This window comes from Hyla sarda, chromosome 4 (assembly GCF_029499605.1).
Source record: "Hyla sarda isolate aHylSar1 chromosome 4, aHylSar1.hap1, whole genome shotgun sequence".
NCBI lineage: Eukaryota > Metazoa > Chordata > Amphibia > Anura > Hylidae > Hyla > Hyla sarda.
This window is the reverse complement of record NC_079192.1, coordinates 396611112-396631535: the sequence shown is the minus strand read 5'-3', so window position 1 is coordinate 396631535 and position 20424 is coordinate 396611112. Positions and strand designations below refer to the sequence as shown.

General features: G+C 39.3%; 1 protein-coding gene across 5 annotated transcripts in view; it reads left to right on the top strand.

The window, feature by feature from the left end:
* Positions 1–20424, top strand: part of PRMT8 (protein arginine methyltransferase 8) — a 144355-nt gene that overhangs the window by 71658 nt on the left and 52273 nt on the right. For all 5 annotated transcript variants that reach the window (XM_056517261.1, XM_056517259.1, XM_056517260.1 and 2 more), the window contains exons 3-4: positions 8565–8720; positions 11209–11272. In XM_056517261.1, the coding sequence (XP_056373236.1) occupies positions 8565–8720; positions 11209–11272 (220 nt within the window). The remainder of the gene's footprint in view (positions 1–8564; positions 8721–11208; positions 11273–20424) is intronic.

Genomic DNA, 20424 nt, shown 5'->3' with positions numbered 1-20424 from the left:
GCATTTGATACGGTGCCACATAAAAGATTGGTGCATAAAATGAGAGGGATTGGGCTGGGGGAGAATGTGTGTAAGTGGGTAAGTAGCTGGCTCAGTGAAAGGAAACAGAAGGTGGTTATTAATGGTACTTATTTTGATTGGGTGACTGTTACTAGTGGGGTACCACAGGGGTCAGTCTTGGGTCCTGTTCTATTTAATATATTTATTAATGACCTTGTAGAGAGGTTGAATAGTAAAGTAGCAATCTTTGCAGATGATACTAAACTCTGTAAAGCGGTGAACACTATAGAGGACAGAGCACTGTTACAAATGGATGAACACTGATAAATGTAAGGTAATGCACATGGGGAAAAAAAATCCGGGCTGGGATTATGTATTAAATGGGAGAACACTTGGGATGACCGATGTGGAAAAGGATTTAGGAGTCTTAGTTAACAGTAAATTTAGCTGTAGTGACCAGTGTCGGGCAGCGGCGGCGAAGGCAAAAATAATCATGGGGGTCATCAATAGGGGCATAGATGCCTATGACAAGGAAATAATTCTACCGCTGTACAAATCACTAGTCAGACCACACATAGAATCCTGTGTACAGTACTGGGCACCAGTGTACAAGAAAGATATAGTGGAGCTGGAGAGGGTTCAAAGACGGGCAACCAGAGTAATACGGGGAATGGGAGGACTACAGTACCCAGAAAGATTATCAGAATTGGGATTAGTTTAGAAAAAAGAAGGCTTAGGGGCGACCTAATAACTATGTATAAATATAACAGGGGGCAGTACAGAGATCTTTCCCATGACCTATTTATACCCAGGACTGTATCTATAACAAGGGGGCATCTACATCTAGAGGAAAGAAGGTTTCTACACTAGCACAGATGGAGGTTCTTTACTGTAAGAGCAGTGAGACTGTGGAATTCTCTCCCGGAGGAGGTGGTCATGGTGAACTCTGTAAAGGAGTTCAAAAGGGGACTGGATGCATTTTTGCAGAGTAATAACATTGCTGGTTATGGATACTAGATCTATAGGGACAGAACGTTGATCCGGGGATTAGTTCTGATGCCATATTGGAGTCGGGAAGGAATTTTTACCTCTAGTATGAGGTTTTTTTTAGCCTTCCTCTGGATCAACTCAGTAGGGACTCATTAGGGTTATAGGTTGAACTTGATGGACTCTGGTCTTATTTCAACCTTATGAACTATGTAACTTTATACATGTCGGGGGGGAAATGCACACAAAAAAACACCCTACTATTTTATGAAGATCAACCCCAATATCTCTCCTCTTTTAGGGATTCAGACCATCATCAGTCACAGTAATGGGGTCTCGAGTGCTCCTGTTGAAATTGCGCAGTGGTTGAGAATACGCTCTTCCCCTCCATTTTAACTCTATGGGTTAGCCGATGACAACTGAGCGCATGTAGCCCACTGATCAGACACTTATTACTAGGAATGTCCTGATACTGGTATTGGTATCTGCGCCGATACCGGACATTTACACAAGTACTTGTATCCATGCACAAGTCCCTGATACCCATCCTGATACCCACAGATCAAAAATATAATAAAATCCTTCTAATCTCTCCTTCGTTCCTGTGCTTAGGCCTCTTCATCCATCTCTCCATTATCCAAAGTGGTGTAAGACCTCCTCATTTGCTCCATTATCCGAATTGGTGCAGGACCTACTGGGTGCAATTACATCAATTCATCGCACAGCAGGTCCTGCACCACTCCAGATAACTGAGCGAAGGAGAAGATCCTGTACTACTAACAGAGAGGAGGATGCAGAGGGCTCAGGCGGGAACTGAGGGAACGGGAGTGGGATTTCTATGATTTTCCTGAGATATAGACTTATTGGGGAAACTGCTTAATGAGGACTTCTGCCTAATAGAGGGATTCTCTACCTAACTACTGGGGACATCTACCCAATTGGGGGGGGATTCCCTACATAACTACTGGGGGCAACTACTTAATTAGGGAAATGACCTACCTAACTATCTATTGGGGGTTTCAATCTAATAAGAGGATTTCCTACCTACTGGGAGCTTCTACCTAATAGGGAGAGATTCCCTACCTACCTACTCGGGGCTTCTACCTAATAGAGGGAATTCTCTATGTAACTACTGGGTGGATTCTATCTAATAAAGAGGGATTCCCTACCGAACTGGGGACATATCTTAATTATGAGGTCCTTATGTTTCGCCTAAGGCTTCACAAAGTCTGCACCACCTCTGCTGTCACATGACATAATTTTTTTTTTTTTTATTGACAGCATCAATGAGTACTTGAAAAAACCTATTGGTACTCATACTCGGTCTTTAAAAAAATGGTATCGGGACAGCTCTCCTTTTTATTCATCCTGTGGATAGGGGATCTGCAGTACCAAACACAACCTTTGAACAAGTGGTGGTGCTGTTCCCGAACGAAAGCAGCCCTGCTTTTCTAATCCTAATACAAACCTCGCTTTTAAAATAATGTTTTTCCGATATTACAAAACATGAGCAAGTTAAATATGCGCCACAGTAAAATCTCAGGAACAGGAAGTTTCATGGTAAATAAGTCTTCGCTTTTCATCTGTTTTCTCCACTTTCAGCAAATTTACAGTTCGGAAAAACAGCAAAAAAAAAGTTGTTGCTGATAATATCTGTGAAATGAATAGATTATTCTAAACAGATGTCCTTCATCCCTGCGAACAGAGCTGTAGAAGTAGAGATTAGCCATAAAAGCCAAATAAAACTAAATGTAAGCAGATAGGGAACTGCCGGGGAAGATAAACTGAACGGAAAATAACAATTTCCTTCCAAGCGTCAGTAAAGAGAACCCTTGACAGCCGATCAACACATGGAATACATCCTTTTTCAAGTCTTAATGGGGTTTTTGTGCTAGAGCGCCTATTGATCCCTTTAAAAACCAGAGTGTTTAAGATAACAACGCTATACATACAGATAACGTTTTTTAAGTCCTTAAAGGCATACTCCGCCCCTAGACCCCTAGGATAGGGGAGGAGATGTCTAATCGCGGGGGTATCGTGACCACCCGTTGGGACCACTAAATGTTCAGAACGCAGGCTTGGGGCAGCGGTGTTTGTGACAGCACGCAACACCCCCTCCATTTATGTCTATGGGAGGGGGCGTCACGCCCCCTCCCATAGACATAAATGGAGGGGGTGTGGCCTGATGTCATGACCACGGCCGCCCAAAGCCGGCGTTCTGAACATAAATGTTCAGAACGCTGGATTGCCGGCATGGAGATCCCATCGGCCGAACCCGTCACCTGATCAGACATCTTCTCCCCTATCCTTTGGATAGGGAATTATATGTCTAGGGGCGGAGTACCTAGACTGTAAATGCTGCCACCTCTGTCCTTGTCAGGAACTGTCCGGCCCAATAGAGGTTCATGCTCTGGACAGTTTCTGACACAGACAGAGGTGTCAGCAGAGAGTACTGTAGTAAGACTGGAAAGAACAACTCAACTTCCTCTGGAGCATACAGCAGCTGATAACTACTGGAAGGGTTAAAAAATGTAAATTGAAATAATTTATAACTTTCTGGCACCATTTGATAAAAAAATGTTTCTTTTCCTCCAGAGTACCCCTTTAAGGGGTTAAAGACCATTAACTCCCATCCAGAGCATACACAACCTGTGGCACTCCACAACAGCCGAGACAAATAGGACAACCCCTTTAAGGGATTTATGACGAGGGTCGGACTCAAGTAGAGGACATGACTTTCCTCATATCTCCTATATAATTATTTCACATAATAGTCGAATTAAACTCTACTTAAAGTGAATTTGATATAAAGGACCAACCTATTATATGCAAATTGTGGCATGGCGCTACATAGGAACAACTTCATAATCAATATCGCAGGAATTTTGAATGAACTATTAAATGGAATATATTATAAAACCGTGATAAATCTTATTACTTAAGATATTATTAATTTTGCTTCTTCATTTGAATAAGTTCAGTGGAATTCCTGCCGAGGCATCCATGGTCCTAGTGCTAGCGGATTAGTAACCACTCTTTAAATAGAGATTTATTTTAGGGAAAAGCAATGGTTGCCATCGAAACAAGGCAACCCCTAAAGATGCCAGGGCCCACTTAGGCTTTTGGGCCCATGTTGATCTGGATGGACATAGTCTACGCTAGTCAAGCGGAGAGAGCTGGGTAAATAGGATGACCACTGTCAGAGGTGTAACTTGTAGCTTGTGGGCCCCAATGCAAAATCTTTAACAGGGCCCCATGTCAACCTGTGTCATGTATACTACTGGTGTCTTCTTATAGGCAAAAGTGCCTTGGGGCCCTTTCAGTCACAGGGTCCTGGTCCTCTGCACCCCCTGTAGTTACGACCCAGGTCACTGCTACTCTTTTACTCAATGGCTCTAATGCAACTAGAGCCATTTCTGGAAGGAATTTGTAAATTATAAGTAGTGATAGTTTTGTGGGCCTACAAGGCTGTCATATACTCTACATTGGAGACCATAGAACACAACTTAAGAATGGCTGAAGAGATTCAAAAGTTGTCTTTGAATATGGAAAAAAGCCAAGTTTGGCATCAAAACCAGGCAAACCCTGCAGATGCCAGAGCGCACTAGGGTTTTGGGCCCATGTTGATCTGGATGAACATGGTCTACATTAGTAAAGCCAAGAGCTGGGTAAATAGGATAGTCACTGTACTCGTTTGCTCAAGGGCCCTGTTACACCTAGAGCCATTTCTTAAAGGAACTTACGTAATTTTTAAATAGTGATAGTGTAGTATTTTGTGGGCCTACAAGATTCTCATATACTTTAAATTGGAAACCATACAACACAACTTCAGAATGGCTGAAGGGAAATGGAAGTTTGGTATCTTCGAATATAGCTAAGTTATTCTAGGTGTCATAGCAAATTAAGTAAGTGTAAGCAGTGATCCATAGAGCATTATTTCTTACTTCAGAGCTGCTCAGAGTACCGGAGCAGGGACTACTATCTTTGACAAGCGTCCCTGCTCCTGCATCTAAAATGAATCCCAATAGTTTTGAATTCAAACTATTTTTGTGGGAAATTCAGAATGACATTGATACATTCCAATTTTACAGTATTTGGCCATCTCTAGTAAAAACTATGGAAATCTCTGCTAAAGAATGTTGTGAAGGTATTGTGCCTTCCTCTGGATCAACACTACAGCATAATAGATTGAGTCACAATCTGATTTTTCAATGGTAAACCAGCCATATACTTGAGATGTTACTTGTTGGTCAAATATTTGTTTGGCCAACAGCTATTCCTTCCAACTTCATGGCTATTGGGCCCATGTTGATCTGGATGAATATAGTCTACATAAGTCAAGCCAAGAGCTGGGTAAATACAGGCCATACACTTGAGATGTTACTTGTTGGCCAAACACTTATTTGGCCAACAGCTATTCCTCCCGGCTCCCAATACACATTTATTCTGGATTTAGCCAAGTGTACATGTGTTTTAAACAAAAAGATTGGAGTAAACTGCTACCAACCCCTAAGGGTAGATTACCACCCAAAAAAACAAGAGGATCGAACATGTTGAAAGCCATGTTGTTAAGAAGATTTTCTGCAAACTTCAACAAGACCTTTTCTCTATTCCCTCTATTTTGACTAGGTACCATCTGAGAAGTTGATGCCTCGCTTGGTGGGTGAAGGTTACTGAAGCAGTAAGCTGTTCCTTTAGCCTGGGGTTGATTTTGTCAAAATTTTCACCATTTGCATTGAAATTGGCACATTAATTGAAAGATATCATGGACAAAGTTTTATTAGATTTAGTGTTTTCTTGCATGGTACCTAGCATTGGACAGGTCATACCGAAGGTATTCGTTAGATGTCTTCTAAGTTGGTCTGCCACGATTTTCCAAAATCTGACATGCTAAGAAAATGACCAGATCATAGTCACTAGAGGACTACGATCGGGTCCGCAGCTCCATAATAGTTAATGGCTTCGTATATTTCAATACCTGTCCGGGCACAGATACGATTTTAGGTGATTTGAGCTTTTAAAATCGTATCTGTGCATCGGAAGGTCAAATCGTGGTGTGAAGCCAACCTTACAAAAAAATAGTGCCACCCCTCTCCATGAATTGTGCCTGGTACTGAAACCACACTATTTGTAGGCAGGTGTGATGCTGTTTGGGAAGAAATAAGCCATTCTTTTCGAATCCTGGACAACTTCAGATGGACAACCTGCTGGAAACCCCCCCCCCCCATACCATCATGGGCATGAGCCTTGGTTATGGCTTCACCTTGAGGAGTCAACATTTATTATTGCTTACCAAAAAATCTACACCTCAGCAGTTTACAGTGAAGCATAACTAGGAACTAAAGGAGTAACTAGTGGAAAACTGGTGAGGCCCATGCCAATTTGCTTGGCCTTGGCAAAGTTCTTAAAGGAATTGACCGGGAAGCAGACATGGTCCAACCTGTTTTGTTCCCCGATGCTTACTTCCACCCCTTGCCCATCTTAGAAGGAGAAAGAGAAGGTTCCCGGTGCCTAGCTACAACCTAGGTGACCGATGCCTATCTATCACCGCAGTGCTGGAGATTTACGATACCAGGAAACTCTGATCCTTCTATGCCGAGGATCCCATCAAAAATGCCATCTATTCTATGTAGATTAATACAGCAAAACAAGAGTGAGTATCTTAGCCCTGTCCCTTCTAATGTATTCTTTCAATTAAAGTGATAAAGCATCTCAATGAAAATGTGTTATGTGTGCCAACGCATCAACGCAAGCCAGACCAATATAGATAATGTCTGTCTGGTTATTTATGCCAACAATGCCAGGGCTGTATTATTCATTGCTCTCTGCAGCAATGTTTCTCTTCTATGGAACATTTTCGTCATTAGACCCATTGTATTTCAATCTTGTCACTCTTTATTTCTTGGAATTTGCCTAAAAACCATTTTATAAAGTCTTTATTTTATGGAAAAATCAATTTGCTTTAAAAGTCAATTCTCTAAGGAAGGTGTTTTTTTTTTTAGAAATCACAATTACTCTTTTAATAAAGGACAAAGCTCTGGGAATGGATGTAAAATGCAGGAGAAAGGTTGGCGCCGTCCATTGCATCGTATCAATGTAATTATTGTTGGAACAAGGGAATATATACGGTATTGTCTTTTGGTTGATACTTTAGACCTCATACTATTTTTTGCCCTTTTTTCAGTTTTTATAGTAATAAATTTTTATTTTTTTCCTCATATTTATGAATGGTGTTTCCATATATCAGGAGACTTTGGCGCATTGACGCCAAAAACAGGGTGAAGTTTACACAAATGATTTAATGAAAAAAACACAGCCACATTTTGGAGAATTTGCAGTTAGTGATAGGTTGGACAAATAGGTAAACTCTGTGGCATGTTTGGCACTTGCCATTAATAAATAGTGTAATGTAGTTCCCATATTTTTCTGCCAAAATTTACATGAAACTCCAATAGTAAATGAGGCCCTATTGGATAAGATCTGTGGACTGTGGAGGCCATTGGAGTCCAGTGACCTCATTGTCCTGTATGAGATGATGTCATGTGACCTCATTGTCCTGTATGAGATGATGTCATGTGACCTCATTGTCCTGTATGAGGTGATATCATGTGACCTTATTGTCCTGTATGAGATGATATCATGTGACCTCATTGTCCTGTATGAGATGATGTCATGTGACCTCATTGTCCTGTATGAGATGATGTAATGTGACCTCATTGTCCTGTATGAGATGATGTCATGTGACATGGGGCATTATCCTGCCGGAAGTATCACCGCAGGATGGATCCATGCTTTCATGTTGTTTTCACCAAATTCTTACCCTGTCATCTGAATGTTGCAACTGGAATTAAGACTCATCAGACCGAACAATGTTATTCCAGTCCTCTATTGTCCAGTTGTGGTGCCTGTGTGAATTGTAGCCCCAGTGTCCTGTTCTTAGCTGACAGGAGTTGCACTCGGTATGGTCTTTTGCTGCTGTAGCCCATCTGCTTCAAGCTCGGACCTGTTGTGCCTTCAGAGATGGTATTCTACAGACCTTGGTTGTAAGAAATGGTTATTCTGGAACCAGTCTGCCCATTCTCCTTTGGAATCAACAAGGCTTTTTCATCCACACAACTGCCGCTCACTGGATATTTTCTCTTTTTCCGACCATTCTCTGTAAACCCTAGAGATGGTTGTACGTTCAAATCTTAGTAGATCTGCAGTTTTTGAAAGTCACATAAATCCCCTTTCTTCCCTATTCTGGTGCTCGGTTTGAACTTCAGCAAGTTGTCTTGACCACGTCTACATGATTAAATGCATGGAGTTGATTTCATGTGATTGGCTGATTTGCTATTTGCGTTAATAAGCAATTAAACAGGGGCACCTAATAACAAACTCACAATGTAACTCTATAGGATTGTCTTGGTCTTCCAATCAAAACGCTCCGATCTGACCAATCAAAACAAGAGCAAATTTTTTTATTTTTTAAAGGGACAGGTACACTTTAACTTTTTGAAGCATTTTGCTTATGTATTTCCATATCTTTCTGAAGAATTTTTTTATGATTTTTTTTTTTTTTGCGCTTGTTTTCATAGGAAATGCTGAAAGATGAGGTGCGCACATTGACTTATAGAAACTCCATGTATCACAATAAACACGTGTTTAAGGATAAAATAGTCCTGGATGTCGGTAGTGGTACTGGAATCCTCTCCATGTTCGCAGCAAAGGCCGGAGCAAAGAAAGTGTACGGGGTGAGTGAGTCTTATCACGTCTTGTGGCATGGCTGTCATACTTCTACAAAGAGTAGTTGCTAATAGCAAATAGTGTTGCTCGCGAATATTCGCAAAGTGAATTTTATTCGCGAATATCGCATATTCGCAAATTTGCGAATATTCGCGAATATAGCACTATATATTCGTAATTACGAATATTCTCTTTATTTTTTTATTTTTTTTTTCACAGTACACATGACAGTGATCATCCCTCTCTCCTTCCAGCTTGTGTGGTGTAAAGAAGGCTCTAATACTACTGTGTGAAACTGGCGTGCGAATTTTCGCTTATACGGAAATTACTATACGTTAATATTCGCATATGCGAATTTTCGTATACATTACTTTTCTGTACATTTTCGCATACGTGTTTTTTTCACGTATGCGGAAAAAACGAGGATATTACGAATATGCAAATATTCGCGAATATATGACGAATATTCGTCCATATATTCGCGAATATTCGCGAATTCGAATATGGCCTATGCTGCTCAACACTAATAGCAACCAATCAGATCGCTTCTTTCATTTTCAAAAAGGCTCCTGAAAAATGAAAGTTGGAACCTGATTGGTTGCTAAGGGGAACTGCACCACTGTTCCTTTGCACATAGTTTTATCAATCCCCCTCCCCCTTAGTCTACAAACAGATACAACTTTTGTTTGTAATTTTTTTGGGGGGGCCTGAAAAAAATGCCACAAAAATTTTCCAATATTTAATTTTTGTGGCTTTTTTTCTTTAGGCATTTTTTATTTTATAATGTGCAACAATTCGCATATACGAAAATTAACATGCAAATTTTCGTATATGCGAAAATTCGCACGCCAGTCTCACACAGTAGTATAGCATATGCAAATTTTGGGCCGCATATACTAATTTTTGTTTGCACAGGTTTTCATTTATGCACATTTTCGCATATGCGAATATTTGCATGTCCGCGAATATTCGCGAATATATGACGAATATTCGTCCATATATTCGCGAATATTCGTGAATTTGAATATGGCCTATGCCACTACACATAAGCTGGAAGCAGAGAGGGATGATCACTGTGATGTGTACTGTGAAGAAAAAAAAAAAAAATGAATATTCGTAATTACGAATATATAGCGCTATGTTCGCGAATTCACGAATATAATTTGATTTGCGAATATTTACGTTCTAAATTCGCATATTAGTAATGTACGCGTTTTATTTTCGTATATACGAAAATTAAAATACACGAAAATTCGCAATTGCGATAAATAAACATGCGAAAAACACAAATGGAAAAATTATTGCATGCGAAAATTAACATATGCGAAAATTATGATAAGCAAAAATTCGCAATACAAAAAAAAACTAGTAATTGCGAAAATCCAAAAAAGCGAAAATTAATATATGCGAAAATTATGATAATTATGATTATAAAAAACCAAGCAATTGCGAAGATCCGCAAATGTGAAAATTTGCAAATGCGAAAATTAACATATGCGTAAATTTGCATAAATGAATATTCGCAAATGGAAAACAGCATATGCAATAATTAGCGTAAACGAAAATTCGCAAGAGCCTTCTTTACACCACACAAGCTGGAAGCAGAGAGGGGTGATAACTGTGATGTGTAGTGTTGAGCGGCATAGGCCATATTCGAATTCGCGAATATATGGACGAATATTCGTCATATTCGCGAATATTCGCATATTCATAATATTCTCATTTTCTTTTGGCATACTCGAATATTCGCGTGTGCGAAAATTAGCATATGCGAAAATTTGCATATACGAAATTAACATAGGTGAAAATTCGCATACGTGAAAATTAGCATATGCTAATTTTCGCATATGCGAAACTTCGCACACCAGTCTCACACAGTAGTATAAGAGCCTTCTTACACCACATAAGCTGGAAACAGAGAGGGATGATCACTGTGATGTGTACTGTGGAAAAAAAAAAAACGAATATTCGTAATTACGAATATATAGCACTATATTCGTGCGATTTCGCGAATATGCGATATTCGCGAATGAAATTCGAATTGCGAATATTCGCGAGCAACACTAGTGATGTGTACTGTGAAGAAGAAAAAAAACGAATATTCGTAATTACGAATATATAGTGCTGTATTTGCGAATATTCGCGAATATGCGATATGCGCAAATAAAATTTGCATTGCGAATATTCGCGAGCAACACTATTAAGCTCAGTTCACATCCGTGTTGGAACAGATACCAACGGGTCCCGACAGGTCCCACTGATTTTGAATGGGGTCCATCGGGTTTCCATCTGGTGTCCATTGACTTGGGCGGAGAAACAAATTCGATGTGCATGCTGGGAGATGTAGTTCTGAGACAGCCACAGAGGCACACCTAAGAAACCAACAAAGCCTCATAACAAACCACCTGAGAGTAAAATACCGCACTTGTAATGCGTCTTTTTTTTCGTGTACAACAACCTTTGACCCACTTATTGTGTGTTTCTGTGTTTGCGCAGATCGAGTGCTCCAGCGTCTCTGACTATTCGGAAAAAATTATTAAGGCCAACCATCTGGACAACAGTAAGGCATCTGGGAGCGCTCTCATGTTCCCACTCTTCTATATATATGTTCCGTAGAACAACCTTGAAAACTGTTACCGCTTTACGCTTTTATACGTTTAAAAAATTGTTTTTGTATGTTTTTGGGCAAAGCAGAAAAGGTGTGTGTTAGCACCTGGACCAAAGAGTTGGACCCATGACATCACTGATGACATGAGGTCACCTATGTAGTGATGTCAAACATGTCTGTTTGGTTATTTTTAACCTAGTTCCAAAATTGCGTGCTGCCAAATTTCTTAATAAACCTGTATAGTGATCACTCAACTTACAATGGCCTCAACATACAATAGTTTCATCATACGATGGTCTTTTCTGGACCGTTGTAACTTCAGAATGGATATTTCACTGGTAAAACCCCTGTATTACTGAAGTGCATGCACTGACTGGTGTCTGGTAGCGCCCCCTACAGTACAGGGAGGTATTACATGTTCTGTACTCTTTACCTGTACCAGGGTTAGCTGCTCCTTTGGACACCAGGCGAGGGCGGCTCCATGTTACTTTTTTGGGACATTGCCTGTACTGTACAGGACCCTGAAGAAGCTCCTGTCCTCTACATAGACCAGTGTTTCCCAAAGAGGTTGCCTCCAGCTGCCGAAGGTAGGTTTCGTGCAGATGCACTTCTTCCGGCCTCCTGAGGCCGGAAGAAGTGCATCTGCACGAAACCTACTGGTTTGTAGCCTCTGAGCTTCCCGCATCATCCCGGCGATCCATGGTGGCCCAATTATGCTGATTCCTTCCACAGCAGTGAGTTGCAGGACTTCTCTCCTTTTTTTTAATTGTTATTTCTTCATGTCTATATTTCCCTAGAACCACCACTATATTTAGCATTACTTTTTGAACCGACGTCCACCATGGGACTATGCATGTGTTCGTGGTGTTAATTGCATCAATGGTGTTTACGTCAGGTGCCTCCGGTTTAAAGGGGTATTCCAGGAAAAAAAAAAATAATTATATATATCAACTGGCTCCTGAAAATTAAACAGATTCGTAAATGACTTCTATTAAAAAATCTAATTCATTTTAATAATTATCAGCTGCTGAAGTTGAGTTGTTGTTTTCTGTCTGGCAACAGGGCTCTCTGCTGACATCTCTGCTTGTCTCGGGAACTGCACAGAGTAGAAGAGGTTTGCTATGGGGATTTGCTTCTACTCTGGACAGTTCCCGAGACAGGTGTCTTCAGAGAGCACTTAGACAGAAAAGAACAACTCAACTTCAGCAGCTCATAAGTACTGAAAGGATCTGTTTAACTTTCTGGAGCCAGTTGATATATATATATATATATATATATATATATATATATATATATAAAGTTTTTTCCTGGATAACCCCTTTAAGTCTCTTCCTCATGTAATTCGGGAGCCATAATACAACCAAAGCTATCAATAACTATATGTGAATAAGGGAGAAACAGACTCAGATGTCACTTCATGAGTCTAGTCAGAATTTACTCTGCAACAGCTACAAAAAAATACTATTAAATAAAATAAAAATGTTTTTTTTAATAGACATTTTAGTATCATCAAAACGTAACATAAAATCATAGAAATTAAAGAGGTTAAACAACAAAAAAGCTGTTTTTCCCAGTAACAGTGCCACTCTTGTATGCAGGCTGTGTCTGGTACTGCAGCTCAGTACTCTTCCTGATTGATATACAATACCTTACAAGCTTGCTGATATTATTTGTTTCCCCTTAGGTGTTATCTTCCTGTCATTGTTATGAAATTACTTTTCCTACTATGACAGTTCCATAAAATACAGTTCCATCTAAGAAGGACACCGCAGATTTTATGACACTCTATTCACGCACTTATTAAGAATCATCAGTATATGAAAATTGAATATGCAGACTTTTCATGTGAGGGCATGTTTTTTTTTTTTGTTTTTTTTTTTGCAGTTTTGTTCTATACCTATACCTATCCATCAAAGTGATGGCAGGGTCTGTTCACGCAACCGAGCTTTCCAGCAGTCGCACCCAAAGCCATCGCATCTCATCCATCAATACAATGCCCTTGTGGTGTTATTGAATGAAGATACCAACGTTGTTGCATATTCGTATTACTAAATAATTTTCCTGCCATTAGAACTACTTGCTATGCCTCGTAGTGCACTGCATTTTGTTAAAGGAGACATCCCTATTCTGTACAGTATGAAGTAGCCATCATGACAAGGGACATTTTTACCCAGCGATTGGTTCCCCTAGTGCAAGGGTGTAAAACCTCCAGCTTGCAATATCATTTTTTGTGGCCCACCACTGGAGTGTCACGAGAACCCTCCAATGGTCACAGATCGGCCACAGGACACTATAGGATGCCTGTAGCATCACAACACTACAGGTGTTCTAGCACGTCCTAGTATGAACACCAGCCTCTAGTGATTGTGCCTGCTGACACTAGAGGCTGTGAGCATCTCTTCCTCCTGACATCATTATGCATCGCTCAAAAGACACAGATGCCCGCGGCCTCTAGTAGCTGCAGGAAGAAGCAAGAGAAGGCACAGCGGCCAACGAGCCGAGGTGAGTATGTGTTTTTTTTTGTTATTCTTAGGGGACAGGGGTCCTAAAAATACCTACAGATGGTCCAAAAACGACCTACAGGGGGTGCTAAAACTACCTACAGGGGTTAAGATAAGGTAATTAAATGTTTGATCAAATAGAACAGCACATTTTTAGTACGGCCCGCAAATGATTGCATAAATATCCACATGGCCTTTAGCAGAAAAAGGGTTCCACACTCCCCCTAGTGGTAACATGACCACAGCTCATCTTGGGGGCTTGTCCGGGACAAGGTCTAGCTAGGTCGAAGACATGAATAAGGAACATGGTCAAAGATTGTCCTGATTTGCCAATAATTTGGGATGTTGCCCCTGGAGAACATTATATAAGTGGAGCAGCTTTCCTGCTATGTGATGTCACAGGGCGGTCTGGAACTTGGAGTACCACTAGTCTGCATTCCTCCATAGCTATGGTGTGGCTTATCTCTATTACTAAGTTGTCATTGATTTACTATGAATATGTTAGTCTTCTATCCATGCTTTCACTAGATATAAGACACTCTGGAATACTCCCTAAAGTATAGTGGGTACATTACAAAGTACCCCATGAAATGAGAGGATGGGTTGAAGAACAAGACATTCTCCTAATGAAGAACATTAATATGGTACCCAACAGTCTGCATGTGTTAAAACCTCCCTTTATTTATTCAGATGTTCATTTATTTCAGAAAAATAGAAGAGATCATTGTAAGCCTCAGCGTGAAACGCGCTGTGGAGGCTCTAGACAATATGTGGAGCTGAAAACTCCCACCATCATGTCAGAGGAAAAAACAAACCATGAATGGTCTATTTCTGAAAATAATAGAACTTCCTGTAGGGAATATAGAACAGGAACATTATATTAACATTTTTTGTTACCTAAACTGTAAAGCAAAATTTTAATAAATAAAACTAGATAAAAACATACAGTATGGATAGATAGATAGATAGATAGATAGATATGAAATACATAGATAGATAGATAGATAGATAGATATGAGATAGATAGATAGATATGAGATAGATAGATAGATATGAGATAGATAGACATGAGATTTATAGATAGATGATAGATAGATAGATAGATAGATAGATATGAGATAGATAGATAGATAGATAGATAGGAGATAGACAGATAGATATGGGATAGATAGATAGATATGGGGTAGATAGATATGAGATAGATAGAAGATAGATATGAGATAGATAGATATGGGATAGATAGATAGATAGATATGGGATAGATAGATAGATAGATAGATAGATAGATAGATCGATATGGGGTAGATAGATATGAGATAGATAGATAGATATAAGATAGATAGATATGAAATAGATAGATAGAGAGATAGATATGAGATACAGTAGATAGATAGATAGATAGATAGATATGAAATAGATAGATAGATATGAGATACAGTAGATAGATAGATATGAAATAGATAGATAGATAGACAGATATGAGATAGATATATAGATAGATAGATTCTGTTGCTGTATATCTAGCCTAGTAGCGTGCACCTGCAGGCCGGGTCCATATAATAGTTTGATATCAACTAAAGTGCTGGCTGACTTATTCTTTGTCTGTATTACACATACGGGGGAGTGGCTACCTCCATGTTGGCCTTGCACCCCACCCACCTCTATCAGGTGTGTATATAAGGTGTCTTGGATGTTCCAGACCCTGCCATGCTTACTGAACTGTTCACACAGAGGCATATTCACAGTGTAGGGTCCGTCCCAAGGAGGCCACCTTATCGCGGTGGGACCGTCCAAGCTATTTGACCGCCGGCGGAGACAAATTTGCGAGCTAAGTGCCTCACTATCTCATAGTTTCACATTTGCATCTATTACACCATAGCTGTATAGCTCTCCATGTTTTATCTGCATGTTCATGTTTCATCTATATCCTTGTGCTGGCAGTGTGCTGCTGTATTCTTCTGTTGCTGTATATCTAGCCTAGTAGCGTGCACCTGTAGGCCAGGTCCATATAATAGTTTGGTATCAACTAAAGTGCTGGCTGACTTATTCTTTGTCTAGATAGATAGATAGATAGATATGAGATACAGTAGATAGATAAATATGAAATAAATAGATAGATAAGAGATAGATAGATATGAGATAGATAGATATTAAATAGATATATAGATAGATAGATAGATAGATAAGAGATAGATATGAGATATATATGAGATAGATATGAGATAGATAGATAGATATGAGATAGATAGACATGAGATTTATAGATAGATGATAGATAGATAGATAGATAGATATGAGATAGATAGATATGAGATAGATAGATAGATAGATAGATATGAGATAGATAGATATCAGATAGATAGATAGGAGATAGACAGATAGATATGGGATAGATAGATAGATATGGGGTAGATAGATATGAGATAGATAGAAGATAGATATGAGATAGATAGATAGATATGAGATAGATAGATAGATAGATAGATATGGGATAGATATATAGATAGATAGATAGATCGATATGGGGTAGATAGATATGAGATAGATAGATAGATAGATAGATATGAGATAGATAGAAATTAGATAGATAGATAGATATGAGATAGACAGATAGATATGAGATACAGTAGATAGATAAATATGAAATAAATAGATAGATAAGAGATAGATAGATATGAGATAGATAGATATTAAATAGATAGATAGATAAGAGATAGATAGATATGAAATAGATAGATAGATAGACAGACAGATAGATAGACATAGATATTTTCTCTCTTTGTCTGACTTTCTATAATACATATCTGCTATTTCTTACAATCTAGCTAAACTAATAACACACAAACCTTTGTACTTTTATTTCTTACATTGAGTAAACATCCACAGTGCAGGGAGAAAAGTGTTCTTGCTTATCATTGTGACAAAGCGAATTTGTCACGAAGAATATGCTTGTGAAGCTACACACTGTGCACTGGGGCTTCTAAAGCATATTCTAGGCAAACTTTTAGTAGTACACAAGGCTTCTTTATACTTGCATAATTAAGCTTTATATTACCCTTGGGAGTCAGGCTGACAGTCAGGGAGGCGGAGCCCGGGGTCCGCTCTGCTCCGGGCCCCACCACCTCTTTCTGTCTACGTTGCAGAGTTAACTGACAGTCTGGGTGCTCGGGCATCAAGCTCTGCCTGCCAAATCAATTGAGCGATGTAGGTAGAAACAGGCGGTGAGGCCCAGAGGAGAGCAGACCCCAGGCTCCTCCTTCCAGACTCCTAAGGATAATATAAAGCTAAATTCTGTAAGTATAAAGCAGCCTAGTGTACTACTAAAGGTATGCCTAGAATATGCTTGTGAAACCCTAGTGCACAATGATCACAATGATCAAACCCCATTTTATTATAAAGTAAGGCCTAAACATAGGCAATTTAGAAGGTCCCAGCTGCCCATCTACAGGCTATGTACACAGACGATGGAGGGAGTCAGGTAAAATACCTCTGTCATGTTAGGTCCCATAAGTTTGGGATGAAGCATCACATGTCAGGGAGAACTAACAAATCACTTCTTTATCCCTTTTGTACCTCGGAGCGCTGTTTTCTTTTATGGAAACACTAGGTCAGGGCCCTGAGCACTGCGTATGGTCACTGCAGGCTGCCCGCATAGGGAAATTATCTCTGTATGAAACCAAGAGAAGGAACAGAAAATTAGGACTTAAATAACAGACAGGAGACGGCGCGCGGGGTGACGCAGGAGGCAGCCGCATTAAAACCTTTAGCAAAATCCTTTCAAACAGACTTTATTTTTTAAGCAAATATAAAATAAAATAAATAAAAATAGATTACTTAGCATAAAACTTTCTGAGCAAAAACACAATAGTTTTTGTAAGAACCGTGAACCCCATCCATATGCCATCCCTGAGCACGTGTAATCCAGAGCGCGGCCTCAGATCCACACACATCTGGAGATTCTCCGCATGGAGATCAATGTCTGGGGAAGAGTTTTAAATCATCAGTGTATAAATTACTGGTCCCAAAAGTGCATTCATTTATCTGGGTTATCTCTATTAAATACAATAGTGAAGAAGACAAGTTTGGTTATTGGGTTTACACCCAGCGTCTATATATTTTATATCTATTTATTTATTATCTATCTCATATCTATCTATCTATCTCATATCTATCTATCTCATATCTATCTCATATCTATCTATCTATCTATCTATCTATCTCATATCTATCTCTCTCTATCTCATATCTATCTATCTATCTATCTCATATCTATCTATCTATCTCATATCTATCTATCTCATATCTATCTATCTATCTATCTCATATCTATCTATCTATCTCATATCAATATATCTCATATCAATCAATCTATCTAATATCTATCTATCTATCTACAGGAAAATACAGCAGCACACTGCTAGCACAAAGATATAGATAAAACATGAAAAGCTATACAGCTGTAATGCAATAAATGAAAATATGAAATTATGAAATTATGAGGTGCTTAGCTTGCAAATTTGGCGGCCAAATAGCTTGGACCGTCCCACCACTATCTCAAATCTATCTATCTCATATCAATCTATCTGTCTATCTCTCTATCTATCTATCTCATATCTATCTATCTATCTATCTCATATCTAACTATCTGTCTATCTATTTATCTCATGTCTATCTATCTATCTCAAATCTATCTGTGGTAGGCCTCAGGGGTAGGGGTAGTGTAGTCAGGGTGTTGTTTCAGTATATCAAGGGTTAAGGTTAACCCTATAGTTCGTGACGCCGGACTGAGGGCTAGTATGCTGAGGTAATTCTCCGGCCTATCGCCGCCCTTCCCAGTAACGATAGGTGCCTGCATAAAATGACTGAAGGTCCACAAGGTAGTTGAACTTGAACTTGGATAAACTTTACTTAAAGACTTGCGGTACATCCAATGAACAGTAACAGTCTCATTCAAACAGTCTCTGTACACCTCAGTGACTGACAGTTGTTGCAGACCTTGACTTTTGATATAAGTCTTAGAATTTAGGGTAATTTGCGAAGATCCGTCCGGATTTAGGGGTTAGATATGGTCCGGTGATCTTGCAGAGTGTTTAGGGATTGATTACACTCACAGTTTAGCAAAGATCAGCCGTCGCCGCAAGGCTCAGGCCTAACTCACTGATGACAGCAGCGCAGATCCTTCCCTGTCAACAGCCCACGAGGAAAGAGAGAGAGTAATGGCCGCCGCGCCCTTATAGGGGCAGGGCCGTTTTGGAATGGTCCAAGTCAGCTGTTACTCACCGTTACATAGCCTGATGGGTAAACACCTGACTTCCTCCAAAGGTCCTTGAACTACAAACCATAGAGTCTTTGGAACGCATCACGTGACCCGCAGGTCCTGTGACGCTAACCAGGTAAGTACACTTACTATATAAATATATACATTAAATTTGAATAATTTTAATTACAAAAGGGGTGACAACTAAGGATGAGGACCCCACCTACACCTAGGGACTCTGACTTTGGGGACCTTACCACAAGGCAACGGATGCAATCCGGTGCCGGGACACCACCTATCTATCTATCTATTTATCTCATATCTATCTATCTAGTTATCTCATATCTATCTATTTCATTTATATCTATCTATCTCCTATCTATCTATCTATTTATCTCATATCTATCTATCTATCTATCTATCTCATATCTATATATCTATCTATCCATCTCATATCTATCTATCTCATATCTATCTATCTATCTATCCATCTCATATCTATCTCATATTTATCTATCTATCTATCCATCTATCTCTATCTATCTCATATCTATCTCATATCTATCTATCTATCTATCTCATATCTATCTATCTATCTATCTCATATCTCTCTATCTATCTCTCTTTCTATCTATCTCATATCTATCTATCTCATATCTATCTATCTCTATCTATATATCATATCTACCTCTGTAATATTCCTTACGTTCTCCCTGCTATGAATCCTTATTATCTGTGTATTAGCTGCCGGCTGTCATATAGCCTCATCCCTCAATAATACAGGCAGCGGTGATCATGAATGGTTGATCTGACATAAGCTGCACCGTCCGTGTGTTTTGATGAAATAATATTAATAAGGAGACATAAGACATGAGTTTATCTGGCAGATATTGCAAAAAGAATTAGGAGATAAGCCAGGCTATTTTTACAGCAGAGAAAATGGAAGAATATTGCGGCATTATGTGACCTGATTTTTAAAGTGTAAATTCGCCTTTAGTGAGTCGATAGTATTATATGGGAGACGTGTAAACAGCGATTCCCTAATAAATCAGAATCACCAATTTACTGGGAACATGAGGGCAAAAGTATAAAATCCAGTTTATGGATAATACATTTATAGGGGCAGAACGTTGATCCAGGGATTTATTATGATGCCATATTGGAGTCGGGAAGGATTTTTTCCCCCTGGTATGGGGCAATTAATATCAGCCTTATAAGGTTTTTTCGCCTTACTGTGGATCAACACAATAGGGATACAATAGGGAATCGGGATATAGTATGAACTTGATGGACTCTTGTATTTTTCCAACCTTATAAACTATGTAACTATGTTAAAAGGAATTTTT